Source organism: Thunnus thynnus, chromosome 11 (assembly GCF_963924715.1).
Source record: "Thunnus thynnus chromosome 11, fThuThy2.1, whole genome shotgun sequence".
In the NCBI taxonomy this organism is placed as follows: Eukaryota; Metazoa; Chordata; class Actinopteri; order Scombriformes; family Scombridae; genus Thunnus; species Thunnus thynnus.
Window position 1 is genome coordinate 13,379,415 of NC_089527.1, and position 19,098 is coordinate 13,398,512.

At 39.1% G+C, this 19,098-nt stretch overlaps 2 protein-coding genes across 9 annotated transcripts in view; both read right to left on the reverse strand.

The window, feature by feature from the left end:
* The window catches only part of ranbp2 (RAN binding protein 2), a 30,628-nt gene extending 21,913 nt beyond the window's left edge, over positions 1–8,715 (reverse strand). For both annotated transcript variants that reach the window (XM_067603238.1, XM_067603237.1), the window contains exons 1-11: positions 8,479–8,715; positions 6,441–6,508; positions 6,228–6,339; positions 4,248–4,400; positions 3,805–4,035; positions 3,505–3,647; positions 3,024–3,219; positions 2,623–2,763; positions 2,150–2,309; positions 1,549–1,730; positions 895–1,094 (exon numbers count right to left, since the gene is read on the reverse strand). In XM_067603238.1, the coding sequence (XP_067459339.1) occupies positions 895–1,094; positions 1,549–1,730; positions 2,150–2,309; positions 2,623–2,763; positions 3,024–3,219; positions 3,505–3,647; positions 3,805–4,035; positions 4,248–4,400; positions 6,228–6,339; positions 6,441–6,508; positions 8,479–8,550 (1,658 nt within the window). In that variant the 5' untranslated portion in view covers positions 8,551–8,715. The remainder of the gene's footprint in view (positions 1–894; positions 1,095–1,548; positions 1,731–2,149; positions 2,310–2,622; positions 2,764–3,023; positions 3,220–3,504; positions 3,648–3,804; positions 4,036–4,247; positions 4,401–6,227; positions 6,340–6,440; positions 6,509–8,478) is intronic.
* A 1,209-nt stretch (positions 8,716–9,924) lies between these two features.
* The window catches only part of LOC137192495 (LIM and senescent cell antigen-like-containing domain protein 1), a 32,745-nt gene continuing 23,571 nt past the window's right edge, over positions 9,925–19,098 (reverse strand). For 4 of the 7 annotated variants that reach the window (XM_067603245.1, XM_067603246.1, XM_067603244.1 and 1 more), the window contains exons 5-11: positions 18,929–19,078; positions 16,880–17,030; positions 15,126–15,218; positions 14,239–14,287; positions 13,876–13,951; positions 13,148–13,336; positions 9,925–11,866 (exon numbers count right to left, since the gene is read on the reverse strand). In XM_067603245.1, the coding sequence (XP_067459346.1) occupies positions 13,192–13,336; positions 13,876–13,951; positions 14,239–14,287; positions 15,126–15,218; positions 16,880–17,030; positions 18,929–19,078 (664 nt within the window). In that variant the 3' untranslated portion in view covers positions 9,925–11,866; positions 13,148–13,191. Of the gene's footprint in view, positions 11,867–13,146; positions 13,337–13,875; positions 13,952–14,238; positions 14,288–15,125; positions 15,219–16,292; positions 16,386–16,879; positions 17,031–18,928; positions 19,079–19,098 lie in introns of those variants that run through there. The other 3 variants (XM_067603242.1, XM_067603243.1, XM_067603241.1) reach the window with 3 other exon arrangements.

The following is a 19,098-nucleotide window of genomic DNA, read 5'->3' on the forward strand; positions in this document are numbered from 1 at the left end:
CTGTTTACAATTACTGACATATTGACATGTTTGTGGGGGGAAATATTAGGACAAGAGTGAGTATAACTTTCAATAACTTTGATTAGAGACTATAAGAGACAGCCTGACAGCTTATATTTTTGCAAATCTATAGTGTGGTGTAACCCTAATTTGGCTCAGCGTTCCTCATTGACTACGATTACATGCACACTAATATTCCACAATTATTCCAAATAGTATAGATAATGTATAATAATATTCCGAATTTGATATGGGTCATGTAAACAGCATATTACGTTTGGATATTCTGAATTAGACTTTATTCTGAATGTAGCATTTTCCGATTAAGACATGTGGGATATGCCGATATTATTTGAGTTTTAGGAGCATTCTTTGAGTGTGTATACAGCACATTCGGAATATGCGTGTCAATTGGGGTTTTTTACCACAGTTTGCGACACACAGCCTGTTTACAGTCAGCTCTGTGCGTTGTAAACAAACTAAATAGCCAACAGTTTGCAAGGCTGGGGTAGAGATGCATGCCCAAAAGGAAAACCTACATTTCTGGTCAGAAGAAGAAACACACCTACTTATAAACATTTTAAAAGACTTGGATAACAACAGGTTTTTGGATATGCGCAAATATCGCAGCCCAAACTTTTTCAAGGTGGTTGAACGATTAAATGAGGGTTCCAGCTGTTTCACTTTTCCATATTGTGATGTGATAAACGGAGTATGCACGGCTGCATGTAAAAGGGAATATTAGTGGAATATTTATTTTCATTAGCCATGTAAACAGCTTAGTAGGAATATTGTCATTTTCGGAATAAGGGCGAAGACCGGAATACTTTGTGCACGTAAACGTAGTCATGACTGTCTTCCGAGTATCATATTCTGGCCGGTTCTGACACTCACGCAGCTCGCTGGTGAATGAGGCTGTAGATGGCGTCCCACCACTCCCTCTGTCTGTCGGTGGTCAAGAGGCGGAGGAGAGGGAGGGGGAGGCAGCGAGGCTCGTAGAGCTGCTGTTGCTGCTGCTGGTTTATTCCGCTGCTGATCTTCGCCGTCTCCTGGAGCTGACAATGGCTACAGAACACCACACCACATATAAACACCTGGATGGAGTAAACGAGAGGAAAGTCAGAGGCCTTTACGTTTTCAAACAAAAAGCAGAAAAAGATTTCAGAACCAAAAATCAGTAATGAGTTGCAAGAGTGCCTCCCCTGTGCAAGTGAAAGTGAAAGATTACTGAAAGTACTACTCAGTGAAGTCAATCACACACCCGGTATTTCCCTTTCAAAAATCCATTTCAGGGGAATTTTGCATTTATCAACTTACATAATTATGTATCAACTACTGAAAAGTCTTCATCATGTCTGTTCACAATCTATATTATGCATATTTTCTCTAATGTATCTGTTGCATATATATTAATATCTTCAATTTAGATGTATAATTTCATCTTGCATTTTTTTGTGTTTTCATACTTTAAATAACTTTCCTTTTCTTCTCTTTTCATTCTCTTGTTGCGTGAACCCAACATAACAACCCACACGCAATGCCACCCACCTCCAAATCCAGCAGGCAGATTGACTCTGGTGCATTCGTGTCCAGTTTGGAGGTTTCCAGGGTAAGCCTTGGAAAGAGTTGCTGTAGCCAATCCCGCAGGGCTGGTCTCTGTGCCAGAAGTGTCCACTGCAGCCCCAGCCAGCTCAGATGCTGCAAGTCACCACCATGCAGCAGGATGGAGCCTACAGAGGAAGCACCAAGTTATTAAAATATAGGAGTGCTTACAATGTGCTTGTTAAAAAATAGAATTAATGTTTATGTTAGTTAGGGAAGTCAGTTATTGTAATTTGGTTTCTTTTGTCAGGATGTATTTGTTTCCTTTCTAGTTAGATTTGTTTTGTTGGCATTTGCTCACTCTGAAGTTAAATCAAGTCAAGTGCCAATTAGTTTACATATTCAAAAACTAAACAAAAAGGTTTTTACAAACAAATTTGGAATAAAGAAATACATGAATAATAAAATAAACTTGTCAATCTAAAAAAAATTGTCTTCATTGTCCTTTTTACATTTCTGCATTCCTAAACTTAATATTATCAGTTACAATAAACAGTTATAATGATCAGCCTTTAAATTCCATATTAGTGCATCTCTAGTTTTGTACCTGCGTCCCACTCAGCCAGCTGAGAGATCTGTGGAGTCAGTGCGTTAATGGAACGAATGTCATCATTGGCAATAAAGGAAGATCCAGTAGAGGCCTGCTGTCCAAACAGGAGATCGAGCAGAGAGTTCTGACCGCTACGGTTCCCAAACGCCTCAACCACCTATGTATGCAAACACACAGAACATACAAATGTGTCACTTTCTAAACTTTAAAGTAATTAAACATCAGTTTATTAGTGCTGTCAACATGTGATGGATATGGTGCAGAAAATTACTGTTAGCAAGACAAAGTAGAAGTGCATCTATCATGTTCATTACAGTGATAAAATATTTTCATTTGTAGCAGAAAATCTAAGTTCCATGTATTATACTAGATTAATCAAATCGATTAATCACACACAATAAACCTTTTTTCATTCCAGGCTCAAAGTGCTACAACTTCTAACTAAACTGATTCAGAATGCATGGACAGACCTCTCTGATCAAGGTGGATGCATCGGTGCTCAGATTGAGCAGCATGTGGCCGGCTTGACTCAGTCGGTCGCTTGCCAGCAGCTCCAGTAGCTGTGGCGCTGACTGGTCTCTTTTGGTCACTTTATTCTTTGGTCTGGGGACCTGGTGGAAGGAAAAAGAGAACAAACTGCATCCAGAAACCCGTCTACATTCAAATGTTCCTGGCCGCAGCTCCCTAATGCGGTCTGTGTATGGAAACTAAGTAAATTAAACTATTAAGACAGTAAAACTTATCCTATAAGGCAGGAGTTAGCTTTCTTATCTGTATCCATACCACAGAATTGCTCAACAAATGAATTAGTTGTCCATGTAATGATAGGACTGGACATATACTGAGCATATTTGTGTCGGTGTGTCAGTACCTGGTATGCCAGCAGGTAGCATAGTGCAGCCAGGTCAATGACGTCCCTCCAGGTCTTCTGCCGATCCTGAGGCAGCTTCAACAATAATGCAGCAGCATGCAAATAGAGGTGACCGCGCATCTCCACAAACACCTCACAAAGTTCGTCTGTGTGGCGGCCTGCAACGCTGCTCACTGTCTGCATAGCTTGGTCAAAACTACACACACACACACACACACACACACACATATTTGTATAAACTGCATAAACATGGGTGTTGTAGAAAATAGACTGCAGATTAATCAATAATGAAAATAATCATACGTTGCAGTCCTAGAATTTTGTACATCTTCTACAGGCATAAACATAGCACATAACGTAAATATATAAAGAAATTTAGTTCTGAGTGGAATCTAACATTACATTTGGTTTCATGGCTACATACTGTAAACATAGATGATTTGTATATACAAACACTATATTAACCTAAACAAACACTTACCTTCTGAGGGCATCAATGCTGGGCTGCACGTCACTCCCAGACAGTGTGATTCTCAGCAGGTTGCAGTGAGCCAATAGCAACTCTCTCTGGAGACGCCGACACATCTTCTCATTGCTGGCAATACTTGGCTGAGCCAGATACTCCTGAAACAAAAGTCATCCATTTTTTTTAGTATTATTGTGAATTTAAAATGCAGATTTTTAACGGTATGAAATACAAGCCAACACCATACAACTTTTCAAAAATGCACACTAGTCCGACCATGCATAACTGCCCTTTTACATTAGAGTCCATGCTGACCTGCAGTGTGTGCACCACCACAGTGTACCAGTCCAGACTGTTGCGAAGCATGCCCTTTCTCTCAGCGGCCAGGCAATGCTTAACAGCCTCATCCAGCCGACTGTCCTGACAGAACAGCTGAACCAGCTTCACGTTCACATGTGCGTCAGCTGGCCGTGCTGCAAGCTCGGCCTGAAGGAGGTCAAAGAGTCGGTTCCAACCCTGTTGACCTTGACGATTCAACAGACGCTCCTGCATAGAGGGAAACAGGTAAACCAAAAAGAGTCAGTATGGGATCCTGTTCATAAAAACATGAAATGAAGACTATGAAGACAGAGAGGGGAATATAGTAGGCTGGAAAATAAGCAGCAGTTGGTAAAATATGAATGTAAAGAGTGATATTACAAGTTGACAGATGCAGTGTAAACAGAGGTCTTGCTAATTCAGAAGAAAAGGAGCCTCACCTTCAGGTTAAAGACTGCGGGGTTCCCCGGCAGCAGCTTGGCAGCCTTCTCCACCCAAAACTCAGCTCTGCTGTCACATTCCTCCTTACTGACCAGTAACTCAGCCACCTTCAGCACCAGATCCCTCTGGGCCGGGTTCAAGTCCACTGATCGCTACATACACACAAAAGTGCAGACATACTGGCATCAGCTTTTATAGAAGCCTGTATATATCAGATCTATCCAAAAAGCAAGACTCCTCCAGAATACAATAACCAAAATGTGAGAGAGGGAGGAAAGAAAGACCATTTAAGTTGGTTACTTCATTTATACCTCAGTGAAGTCACATATTAGAGGAGGAGGCAGCAGTCAAATTTTTGAATGATCAATGAACATGATAAAAATCACAAAATTTTAAACAGTGTTAATAAAATTTACATGATTTCAATGGGATTTTATCACAATTTCATTTTCTCTTTCACTTCCTTTGCCAAAGAAATAGAATAATGTGCACCATGTGCTCTATTAAATGTTTAATCTCTCTACTTTTTGATTACAGAGGATAAAAATGTGACGGTGGACTAATCACACACACACACACACACACTTAACAGCACAATGGGGCCTTTTGATAGCTTCTGTGCCCAACTGTAGTGCAATGAGTTGTGGTAAAACAACTTAACCTATAATTATATTATAATTACCAACAATGCCCAGCTTGGCACATGTGCTTCCAATTACTAGTTGTATGAAGGAAACTTAGAATCTTATTTAAGGACCAAACCAACTAAATAACATTAATCATTACACTTCTCGCCATTTTCAATGCATGCAATACACTACAAATTGGTTCTCACTGGATCTCAAACCAAATTTGAAGTGTTTCATATTGTGCTAAAATGAATTGACCCTACATTAAAAAATGGTCCACAGGAATGGAAAGCATACACAATTCATGGATTGCGTTTAAAGCACTTCCTGTTCAGTAAAATAAACTACATTCAGAGAATATGAGTGTAATTTCCCCTCCCTAAGCAGGTATTAATTCCAGCCTCAAATACCTGTTTGGTTGGGTCTACAGATAATTGAAGTCTGTTCCAAACAGAAACCAAAACAGAAACCTTAGGCCCTATTTAAATCGTCCAACAACAAGCTTGAAGTGGCAGGTCTCGGGCACAGAGACTATGTGGTTGTCTCCAAGCGCAAAAGCTATTTAGGTTCACGTTATGCTCAGCAGCGTAAAATGTGAAAGTGCTGGGAACAGTGGAATATAGTTCAGAGGGTGTGGTGATTATTAAATACACTCTTAGTCAGTCATACTTCTGAATCAGCTGTGTCAATCACAGTTAAGTATGTCAACAGTGAGCCATCAAATGAGGAACAGGCTGCTAAAGCTGATATGATCACATTGATCCAACACTATTTCACTCATATGGATAAAAGACACTGTAAGAATCACTATTAGATAAATGCCAACTGCTTCACCTGCTTTTTGTTCCTGATTTAACCACATTAAACGTTACTTTTTGATTTAAATAAAGACACTGGTTGGAGTGGTTAAAGTTTTTCATCGTTTCATCAATCAGTTTCATGATTCTAAAGCTTAATGTTTGCACTTCATTTCATTTTAGATCCTATTTGCTGGAGTTCAGCACCAAGAGAACAAAACACAGAGTCACTCACTGTTTATAAATGTAGAGATTAAACAAGGGAAGGAAAACTGAGAAAACACTCATATGATACACTATCTGGGCATTAATTAGGGGTATCCCCATCCTGATTTGACCACTTTAAATGGAAAATGGACTGCAGTTACACAGCACTTTTCAATCTGAACGCCTCTTATTCACCCACACACACACACAGATCACTTTCATAAATGGACAAGAGGAACCAGACACCAATCCTGAAAAAGGCCCAGCCACACCATGCAATACACTCTTCCAGGAAGAATCTCTTTGTTTTGCATATTTTTCCCCCCAAGAGTCATGTTCCTCGTACCTTGTAACATCCTACTGCCTTGTCGATGTCTCCCTCTCTCTCATAGAGCTGTCCAAGGAATTTGTGTGCTTTGGGATCTCTCTCTTGGACTTTGAGATACTCTGATACATGTCTACGAGAATAAAACAGATTGTTATGCGAGGGTACTGTGAGTATAATTTCTCTGGAGAGGCAATAACATTCAGTCAACCACAGGGAAGCTCATGTGCTTACCTTTTTGCAAGTTCATACTCTTTTGCTTCAAAGTACAGCTTTGCAAATAAAAATCCTTTGACTGGCTTCTGTGGAAAGAAAACATCAATATTGAAGATTAGTGAATTCATCTTGGTGTGGACCAGCTGTTTTCACTATTACAGATGACAGTTAATTGGCAAAAGAGGGAGAAACTCCACCTATGCCCTAGTGTTGCTCTCTCTATCCACAAAATGGAGCAAAAAACACCCTGATGGCACCTCAAAGTCTGAGTGGAGACAGCATGGCATTAGAAGGGTCTGTGGGCAATTCTCTTGTTTTGAGTCAGACTGCTTAATCTCAGCATGGTTTGAAGGTCTGGGGAAAACCCTTAAACTACAGAGTTCTCAAAACAAGTCAGTCTTTCGTAGTGGTGAAAGGACTCATGCCCACCAGAACAAGGTCAGTGTTGCCTGCTTGTACTTCCAGAGGTTCAATAACAACATGGACACCTGTTCCTTCAGGTTCAGACATGTCACGAACTGGAATAAGTTACTTTTGGACGTTAAAACAATAAGACACGAGTAATTTCAAGTGGAAGATCGATAAATGAATTATGGAAAATCTGGCATTGTAAGTTTACCATCCAAGGTGACTTGATTTTATTGAAGATAATGTGGGTACTTCTTGGTAGTATGAAGCCACCAACACACCTGGACTCCTACATCTATGCTATGCAGCTACTTTGGTAGTAGTGTGCGATCCATTGCCATCCTTCTAATAATGTCAAGTTAACGTTTATATTTATTATATACGTTTAGATTCATTAAATGCTTAATTCAACATGTGATGCACAAACCATATAGTTACAGTTATCCAAGTCAGCAACTTAAATAAATACCATCAGATTTCTGAATAAGGTTTGGGGTGTGTAAACGGCTCATCCTTTGGAAGCATTTTGTTCCAAATGTGTTAAAGGATAGGTTCACAATTTTTCAAGTCTGTCTTAAAACAACAGTCAGGTGACCAAATGAAACATTGAAAAGAGGTTTCACTGGCTGTAATTGTTCCTCTCTTTCATATTGGCTATTAAAAGATGCCCTTCAAATGCACTTTCAATGTAAGTGATGAGGGCCAAAATCCACAGTGTGTCCACACAGATTTTGTGCAAAAATGTGGTTAAAAGTTTATCTGAAGCTTATATGAGGCTTCAGCAGTCCGAGTTAATCATATCAAGTGGATATCTGCCACATTTACAGCCTGTTTAGCATCAAATTCCCTATTTGTGTTTCCTCAAAAGTTTCCCTGTTGAGCTGCGGTGGAAGTATATAAACAAAAAGAGGGACTTTGGCACTATGAAGCACAATAAGAAACATCTTTATTGGCCAAGTATGTTCACACATAAAAGGACTTTGACTCCGATTTAGTGGCTCTCAATGTGCTTATAAATACAACATAATAATCCTCAAAAAAGTCTGGAAATAAGACTAACGTTGAAAGCTATCGACTTCATAGTAGCTTCAGATAAACTTTTAAATACATTTTAGCACTGATAGATGGATTCTGGTCCCTATTACTTAACCTTTAAGAACATTATGAAGGGATCTTCTAATAGTCAGCATGGACAGGAGGGGTGATTACAGCACGAAAAACCGGCTTCAACGTTCATTTGGGCTCCTGACTATTGTTTTAAGAAAGGCGTGGAAAATTGTGAACCCGTCCCGGCTGTAGTAGTAGTTGGTAGTTGCTAGCTGTGGCGTTACAAGTAGTCATGAGCTGTTTGTGGGATAGCTAACTAGCTCGGCTGCTCTAACAAGCCCATGCCGCGCGTTTTCCGAGCGTGAAGGGGAGGACATGACGAAGCGTCATCGTGTCGGTTAGCGCCGCTAGCCTTAGGATAAGCCCGCGGCAGTTAACAGATATTACACATAACATAAAACTAACCAAATTAACATCGGTTCAAAAAAAATAACTGCCATTAATGCCCGTTTGATCGTGGTGTCCAGGCCTGTCTCCTCACGCCGGGTTGGTGTGAAACGATGGCAGCAGCACGCTAACGTTAGCCGCCGGTTGAACTTACCTCTTTGAGGGAGGGAGAGGAGCTCTGTACGGAGGAAACGTACCGGTCCACTTCAGTCTTACTCCGCCGCATGGCTCCCCGAAAAAAACAAAACAAAGTACTGCTAAAGCGGTTGACTGTGGTTCATATAATACGACAATTCACAAAATATAAAAAGCTGACATAATAGTCATTCCGTGAGCGTTAACTCCCCATGATGATATTATTGCGCAGTCTCATTAACGTCAAATGGCAGAGGGGTCACGTGGTTCGTGCGCTTACTTGAATCCAGCTCGCTGTCCAATGAGAGCTGAGCATTCAGTTTGACGCACACTGACGCACTTTTATTGGTCGTATGGTCTAGATGGTAACTCTAGATTCGAGAAGGTTCTCGCGAGAGTGAGCATTTTAACCCAAAACATTGTATTTCCCTTGCCGAATGTTTTTTTTTGTGCCTAAACCCTACAAGACCTTAACCTCAGCGTTGTCACATCATTAGACATTGCTGTTTTGTACAATGACAAACAACGCGCAAAATGAAGGAGCACCGTGTACAAATCCCGCAAGAGCAAATCTAGAGTTACCATGTGGGTTGGCTGAGCCAGAGACAAAGTTATGTCGTCTTTGCTCTGTGGAAAGTACGTTATGTTTTCAAAGTATTATTATGCCAAGTTAGGGGGACTACTACATAGGACTACTTTTTTCATCTACCTTTTAATGTATTATTATTTATTTTATTATTTTATTACTTTTTTTTATTATGATGATTATTTTTTTCTTCTCACTTAAAATTATTGACATTGGATTTATATATAATGCTTACGTTGTGGTATGTTCTTCGTCTTGTTTTATTTATATTATATGATTAAATTAGTTTGTATCATGGGGAATAAAGTACATGCATGTATGAAATGTGTTAAATAAAAAGTTTTAAAAAAAACAACAACCTTCCATTTATACTAATATAATTCTTCCATATTACACTAAACAAATACTAGTGATGGTATTAATTGAGAATATAAGAAAAAAGATGAAAAACAAGCAATACTTGCAATACTTTGATTTTTTTTCTTTAATAAAGCCGTGCATGTTGCCTTCATCAGGGTTAATTTAAACAACTTTTTACAAGGACTGTGACAGCGTGTTAATAAATATAAATGCAGAGATTACCCCTGTATCAGTGTTATCAGGGGAGGTGTAGTGTTACCAGAATACTTATTTAACCCATGTTAGTTTGCCAAGGAATGGCCTTTTAACTCATGTAACTCTGAATACGTTACTTTCAAGTAGGCCAATCGAGTCAAAGCTGCAAGAAAACCATTTGGAAATACTGATAATGTGTATTAAATCTAGGTATTCTGTCCTACCTTTGGATTTAATCAAATGCCCCCTATGACTCCTATACATGCTGATGATGTCATGTGTGCAAGAAACTATAAACCAAAAACAATACTACATCCACACAGGTAGCATTGACATACTGTACATGTTTATTCAGGTGAGTTGACAGCATTATCTTTGATATAATGAACAATAACTCTCCATTCAAGTCCAAAACATGCACTTTGGTGTGTTTACATGAATAAATATTGTATTTTGACAAGCAATGTGATGATAAAATACATATCTGTGTATATCTGTGTAGAGTCACCTCAGTCACCCCAGTTGTAAGATATCAAATAAAGCTTTCTACCGGACTATTTTTAGTGACGCTGAAGTTCTGCTTCACAACAGTCCAGCAGAAAGTTGTACCTCTACATGACATATGACAAAAGTGGCATAAGTAGTGAAATTCAGAACAGAAACATAGGCTTTATGTTTCTGTGAAACTGTGGAATGTGTCTTTCTATTTAACTATTATGTAAAAGACAAGCTTTCTATGGTAAAATACTGCTCAAGCGAAAAACATTTTTTGAATGGAAATTATTATTTTTTTACCATTCAACAGTTGGCTTTCTTTCCTAAGAGGGTCTGAGCCCTGAGGAAGTCTGTATACCTCACTAAGAGGATCACTTTCCTTGGATTACAAACAGCAGAGACTCATGTTCTAACATCTAACATTGCTCCCGCATCCGGTCTCTGCACAGGCCACAAGCCATCAAGTTGTAACACACAAGAGTTACCAGTTGCCCCGCAATAAATCCTGTCACCGTGAAGCTTATTATGTTCAGTATTTGTTGACATGGTGTAAGAGGTGTTGAGTCTACTCTATGGTCATTTCTGAGGCTGTATGTACAGTAGTTAGTGGTGGTGTTGTACAGGATTGCTGTATTTTTAAAGGTGCTTCTTATATTCATTTGCTTGTAAGTATTTACTATAAGAGAGGACAAAACAAAAACTGAACATTATAAACTTGGGATTTATTTCAGGGCTGTTCTATTAGGTTATATTAGATTGTACAAGTGAACCTAATAAACTGGTAACTCTGCGTAAATGCCAGTTTGCATAGATATCGCTCCACATATACAATACATAGCACATAACACTATAATCCAACTATAATCCAACAAACTTCAGCTATGGTTGAATCCATTACTGAAGCTTTGAGGAGGATACAGTACGTCAAAAAACCGCTGATGCAAAAAAAAAATATCTGAAAACTTTATATAGAGCTAAACACAAACTCATTTTGCATAATATTAAAGAAAATAAGCATTTATAATACATGAAATAATACATATAGGTGGAAAACAGTAAATATTAGAGATATTATATAAACAAACTGCATTTTTTTCTCAACTTTCTTTGGGTTTTACTCTATTATTATAGTCAGTAACATTAGTCAAACAGAAGTTGGCAACAGTTGAACCTGTCAACAGAGGTTTTATTATTCCCATGTTTCTAAGTTTATACTGTACATAATCATGAAATACCGACCATCATCATGTGTTTTTGGGTTTTATATATATATATTTATATATATATATGTATATATATATATAGCAGTGAAATAAGGCAAGCATGTGAACATATATACAGTACAGTGCAGTATTTGAGCCAAAAGGCACTGAACAGGTTAAAGTTAAACCTAGTGACTGACAGTCTGTCGACCCATCTGTCAGTTTCAGGCTCATGAAATGACCTTCGACACTTTGCTGCTGTAACTGAAAGAACAAAAAGTGGAGAGTTCCACTGAAATAACCGATCCTAAATTTAACACACCACCTGACATGAAACACAGAAAATGCTATCTTAAACACGATTGTCAATTGTGAAGATGTGACTTCTCCCTTGCATGGGGCCACCTTAGGGTCTCGTCTACCTCTCCCTCCCTCCTGCTATGCATCTGTGTGTTTACTTCCGTGCGACGGTTTCAGACAGCTTCTTCAGCCTCTTCTTCAGCTCCAGCGGGAATTTCTCATAGCACTTCTTACACACTGGCTTCATGTCAAACTCCACAAACTTGTTCCTGTGGAGGAGACATGGACAGTAAATTAGGTGTTGCGGTCTGTCTAAGTTATGTCTCGTGTCACTTATTAATCTGTTTGTATCAATAATTGGTTTATCACCATGAAAAATGGTTTGGTGACATTCTGGTTTGTAGCTCCACTGGAAAAAATACTGAGTAGCATGTTTTTTGTTTATTTTAGAGTTTCTGAGAAATTACCTCTTTTTAGATAACTTAAAGATTATTTTTCAGTAACTGCATTTTATATTACATAATTAAGTACAACTTCAGTGCTCCTGCTCAAGTTGGCCATTTTTCAACCTATACAAAAGGCCTTGTAGTGCAACATTAATTGTATTATACTTGGATTAGGGTTATGTTTTTGCTCCTAAGTTTGTTTTTGTTCTAGTTAGTTAGTTATATAACTCCTTAACCTGTTATCCTTCACTGACTGCAGACAAGTACAGGAAACATGGGAAGCGAGAGAGGAGATGATATGTTACAAAGGTCCTCTGCCAGAATCAAATCAGGGACATTACAGTTATATAATATGCATCTTAACCACCAGACTAGTATTTCTTAATATTGTCCATAGATGATCTTATATTTTTTAATGAACTACGGCACTTACTTGAAAGAAAACAATCTAACACACATATCCCATTATTGTCTATCAGTATGTGTATTATGTAGATCCACAAGCTGAAAAAAAATATTCTAAACATTTTCTACGTTTAAAATAACAGATTTTGAGGATTGTGAAGCCTTGAAGGTACAATGTGGTTTATGTGTTCTTTATAGTTGTTTTCTGTATCAAATGCCTTTAATTCCACTAACACTGGTCAGCTCTGTAAACCTTTTCCCCTCAGCTGCTCCTGGGCGGCATTCCCTCCCAAAGCAGATAATCGCTGGCAGGAGAAGGGCACGTGTCAAACCCGGTGGGACCTGGGCACTTCCACAGCTGAGGCCAGAAAGCTGCCGGAAGCGATTAAGGCTTTACCCCTTACGCCCAGACAGATCGAGAGACCCGAGAAACAAAGCCGTCCCTTCAGCATGTGACTGATCTGATTTTCCTGTTTGCATAGCAGAGGTTACCAAAGTACCAGCCTAATCTCTACTTGTGTTTCTGGCTGAGAAGTGTTCATGTACTGAAACACTTCCAGTGTTAGGTCACTCAGATGTGTTTACCTAAATCTCTGCTTTCATCATAATAATAGTAAGAGGGATAAAAAGTGTTTGAAATATGATGACGATGAAACAGAGAAAGTTAAGGAACAGACAGGAAGAAAGGTGGAAACTGACCAAAGGAAGAAGAGTGGAAGTGTGGAGAAAGGAGAAAGACAAGATCACAGACACATGGGTATCAATGTTTTCTTCTTCTTGTCTTTTGAGTCGCGTTCACGCTTGGCCAGCCGGCGTTTCATGTCGTCCGGCAGGCGTTCATAGCAGTGCTTACACACCGGCTTCAAATCCACTTCCACAAACTTATCCCTGACGGAGCAGGGAGGAACGAGAGGAAGGGGAGAGGATTGTAAGAGGGGGAAGAGAAGAGGAAACGCAGTTGGAGGGGGAAGAGAAAGATATAGAGGAGGCGAGAAAAGAGGGAAGAATGAGAACAACAAGATGGGAAAGAGCAGAGGAAGGAGGAGGAGAAGTGAGAGTTAGAGATAGGGCAAGGGAAGGAAAAAGGGGAGCAAGAGAAGCAAACAAGAGGACAAAAGGAGGGAGGATAAAAGGGAGGAGAGGTGGAGAAAAAAGTCCACAGAGACACAAGGTTATTAGAGAAAGGTGAGAAAATCAGGAATAAACAGGACTGAAAATCAGGCAGCTCACAGCAGATATGCAAATAGTCCAAGATGAAGCATAGTTGTGAAAGAGAAAAACTACAAAGTAAACAGAGAGAGAGAGAGATTGGCCAATTCACATGTGAATTAATACTGAATTTGTTTGGGTTTAAATATGAGGATTGATCCCACTCCACAGTGACAGCATTTATGTAAAAGTGTATCTCTTAGACTCGTGTTACTTACTTGAGGGTGAGCTTGGTGTTGCAAGTAGAGCAGGCAAAACAGTTGACACACCAAGCCTTGTTGAGGGCAGACACCACTGAAAAAAAAAAAAAAGAAGAAACACACCACAAAGTCACATGAGAAACTGTCCCAGATCACCATCACATGAGTTAAAGGGTTTATTCTTGAATTCAGAATCTAATTTTCAAAGGGTGGCCTTTACAAGAAAGCTACAGTCAACATCATATAAAAGAAAAGCAAGTTAAAAGGGCACTGATGAGGATTGATGCTAACAGAGCTGCACAACGAACGACATATGACCACCTCCGTCCATTAATAATTATAACATTCATATATATTTTCAATCAGAACAAGTTATCTCACCATCTCCCTCGATAACACGATTGCAGTGGTAGCAAACATCTCCAAACAGCTGAGCGTGACGAGGGAAGAGAAACAGAGAGGGTTAGCAACGCGCTGTCACATCTTATGAGTTATGAAATCATGTAACACAATGCAGCAACGGCAGTCGTTTTCACGGTTCACACTGAACACTCTGTGTTCAGATGCCATGCAAACAAGCACGGGCTACAAGGGCATCCCTAAAAGCAGAAGTGTTGTGTTGAAAAAAAAACACTAGGTGGAGTCATTACAGTGACTGATGTTGGTCTTTCTGATCCAAGATGGTTCAGATTGAGAGTTAAGACTCCAGTAAAAACTTCAAGAAATAATACAATTAACAGCAAAACTCTTTAGTGTGATACTGAGATAAGAAAACTTTTCCTTAAGAAAAGTAATGATGACTAAACTAGTTCAAAAAATGTCTTGGGAACAAATGGAATATCACGCCAAGTCTTTCCCATACCTACTTCATTAATTTCTTTCTTCTTCTGCTTACTTTATCATTCAAGTTGTTGTGATTCAAAGTGAGGACTGACTGAAAAATTGGCCAAAATGGTGTGTTCATGTGCGGTCCAACAGACTGAAAAATGACTTCTCTAATTGGAAGTTAGCTTGTAAATGCATGGTCTTTTTTGCAGTCAACTCTCTAATTTCAGATATGTCGAACTTTCCCACATGACCAATCCTTTTTAATCATTTCATCATCACTTCATAATTTAGCCTCCCTGAAGTCAGATGCAGTCACATCTGGTTGCTATTCTTGATTTTGGTACTTGAGAGACAACAAATGGATCGAGAGGAGGAGAGATTTCATGTTTCAATGTTTCCATGTTCAACGCAAATACTCCGATAATACTGTCGAGTGTTACCTGGTTGTAGTGTGTTTCACAGTAGGCCAGGCCCTTGCGCTCGTAGTGACGGTGTCCAAGGAAGGGTTTCTCACACTTAGCACACACAAAATGCTGCAAACAAACCCATGACCAAGCACACATGGTTAGCACAGCAATCAGTCAGTTCAATAGCACTTTCAGACTGGGCCGCAGGCAGCAGCGCAGTCTGGCTTAGACATTATCAGGTCAGGTCAACACCACATCAGTTCAGTCCAGCTGTCCTGCTACTGCGTCCAAATTGAATAAAAAGAGTAGAGAAGGTGGAGCTCTAGAGGGTGTGTTAATCCTCCAAACAGACAAATGAGGAATTAATGGTAGGGTTTGACATAAATTCAAGTAAAGAGTCCAATATTTCCGAGAAAGCCCCGTCTTTGCCTCACAAATAATTGAAAAAGGACCTCTCATGTGTCTGTGAATGAGGGCAGCATGGGTGAGTAAGAGGGTTACACAAATATGGATTTTTAAAAGCCAAAACAAAGGTGATTTTGATGAAGGGTGTTGTTAGCCAGTGATTCCTGCCAATATTCAATGTTTCTACACCCACGATAAAGAACAGATCTCTTGTAGCGTATAAAAAGCCTCTGAAAGAGCATGAAACATGATTAGACAATAAGACCCCAGAGACCATTATCAACCCATTTAAACCACAATTGTTTGCTGCTACGTCAGCACATGGCTTTTACTGCCAAAATCAACACATTACTCATATTTTATGCCTTTTCTGTTTTTTTTTTTTTTTCGGTGACTGTGGGAAACTGCAAAGTAAAAATTTGTAAAAGTTAATTATTTGGCCCGAATTACGTATTATAATTTATCATAATACTTCCCTCATAATTTATCATCATGAAACAAGTTAATAAGAAATACTAACAAAGAGAGAAATATACATATAAAGATTGAATTAGGAAAACTAATTCATTTGCAAGTTGGTTGAACAATATAATCAAGACAAATGTTTAAGACAATCTGGCCAGCAGTTATCAACATCATGCTCTGGACCAAAGTGGTGGTCAGACAGAGAGCTTCTTCATAAAAGACCAACGATTAACCTCTATATTAGTGTAACCCTTGTATGGAGGCCAGGCAGGGAGGAGTGAGACACGGGGCAGCAGTCAAGTGTCGGGGGCCAATCCTTAATTCCCTCACCATGTCAAAGTGTCTCTCACAATAGGCGCGACCATTTCGCTCATAAAACGGGTGACCCTGAAACGGGCGCTCACACACAGTGCACACGTGATGCTACATGTGGAGGACGGAAGACAAGAAAATGGCCATAAAATGTGAAAAGACAGAAGAGAGGTGGAATGACGCCAGAAAGAAAAATAATAAAAGAGACAGATTGCATGTAATGGAAGGATGATGTAGGAGTGGAGACGACTGAACACAACTGTGGAGATAAAATTGATAAAAGTATGAGTCATACACATGATAGATGTTTAAGAACTCTCACCGGTAGGGAATGAATAGAAAATAACGCAGAAAACAAAACAATTGCCATAAACACTCTTGAATAAATAACTAAATACTGAGAACCTTGGAGATAATATGTTTGGATTAGAGGTCACTTTTCTCTTTCTGGCAGTAAAAATCAAACAGAACATAGACAATGAATCATTTAAAATGTAAATACATCTGAAAGTAAAGGGAAATGTGAATCCAGACATTTAATTAGCGTTTTCTAAGCTTAAGGTAACTGAAGTTGTTTTCAAAAGGTATACAGTTTAACATCGCACCTCCACATGCCACTGCTTGCCCATGGCGTTAACCACACGGCCCTCGATGGGTCTTCTGCAGGCACCGCAGATGGGGACACCCATCTTGTCATGGCAGGGCAGACAGTAGAGCTCCCCCTTCAGCTCCCTGGCATCAGCAGTCAGCTCTTTGCTGCAGAGATGGAGGGAAATTGTAAACACTAGATAACCTTTTGTTTTTATCAAGTAAGACAAACTGATGTATGTACAAGGCGATTAAACTCATTCAAATGTTGATGATGCAAATGACAAAGAGGTATTTGTTATAAAAAAAGAAGAAAATAATGCAGTAGAATTATCACCTTTCTGACAATGTAAACAAAAACTGACAATGTATAAGCTTTGTAAAAGTAAAATTTATGGCAGAGTGGTTGTATTGGATTGCATTAGATTGCACAGGTGTTCCTAATAAAGTGTTCGGTGAGTGTATGCTTATGTAAAATAGGAACATTTGAAAAAAAAAAACATCAGATCTAGTAATAATATGATGTCAGCTATAGTAAATCACACCAAAACAGCCTCAACTTGTAACTGATGGAGAGATCCCAGGATCATTAACAAATCTCACAAGAATATTAGTGCTTAAGCTGGCACAAATATATTAATGATTAATGTTAATATCAATCATATCATATCTTACAGCACTTACTACAACACTTAGAGATAAGATGCAGTATATTACCAGTACATAGTGAAACTGGAAGATAGAGAGGTGTGATATAAGATAAAGTATCTGTGAATATTGTCAGCTGAATGAGGAGAGCGAAATTCATTTCATGCTCTACTGTCCTTTATATCATGATTTATGGCAAATATTGTTTAGAAAAGTTCACAATCCAGATTTAGATTTGATAGGAATTGAGGATGGAGCTTTAATTTAATACCTATTTGATGATGTGTTTTAGTTTTCTGAATATATTTCTAAAGTATGGGATAGGAGGAGCAAAGTAACATATGACAGATAAATTCCTCAGACTCTATTCTCTATATATTGCAGACTATTGGTCTATGAAGTGGATCAAATATACAGTGTTTGACACTAATGGATGCAGATGTAGGTTTTGCTTTGTTTGGATTTATGTGTTGTGTTTTGTGCTTATGGAGCTGCGTTTGTATGTTTGTTGTTTTTCCATTATGGAATATATCTCCTGGAGCATCATTTGTGGGTGGTTTATGCTTATGTTCGGATGATGTTGATGTATTGTGCTGTTAGATGATGGTCGGTTTCCATGCTGGAATGTTGGGTTTGTTGTTAGTTCATGTGTCTGAATAATCCCATGAGGGATGGGTCATATAATTGACTGAACATGAAAATAAAACTATTTCATTCATTCACACAATGAAAAATGATTTTAAAAAACCCACAAAATGCAGTGGGCGGTTGAAGTTATGTGATAATGCAATTACAGACCTTACCCTTCTCAATCAAGAGATGTTGCGACACTTTGACTGAGTCAGACCACTGTATGTGCATGACTGTGCTGTACGGACCCACCCATACAGGCTTCCATGCTGCAATATTTGTGATATTGCATCTAATAGCTATGTTTTTATTAGATTAGACCTTTGAAATAATTCCAAAACAGCGTCGCCATTACACACTTTGTCCACCAGAGAGCACTGACAAGTCCATCATTTTGCAAGTGCTGCATATGCTGTATTTGATCCAATTTTGCATAGACTGTGCTATGTTTGTAGGATCTGAGAAGTTTTATTTATAATAAGAGCATTAAATCAGTGAATCAAAGCAACAAATACTTATAATAAACTTGATATTCAGGATGTTTCATCTGAATATTTCTGAGCATGAAAGTGTGCATAAACTTGGCAGCAATATGACTGTATAACACATAAAGTGTGATGTGGGATTAAAGAGACCTCTACCTGTGAACACAGAGTTTGTTCAGGACTATTCACAACCTGACGCAGCTTGCTTCCTCTATCTATCACCCGGCCCTCCCATTGCCTCCCCGCTCTGGATGATTTGCGAGACTGGCACAGCTGGCCAAGTTTATGTCTGTGCATGTTTACCCGCAGTTGTTGCAGTTGAAGTGATCCGGGTGATAGGGGTCATTCTTGAACAGAAGAGGCTGCTCGTCAATAATGGCGTGACACTTCTGACAGATGTACTTGCCAAGGCCCCGAGCTTTCTCTCTGTTGTGGCATGGACGACACAGGTGCCTGGTTGGAGAGAGAGAGAG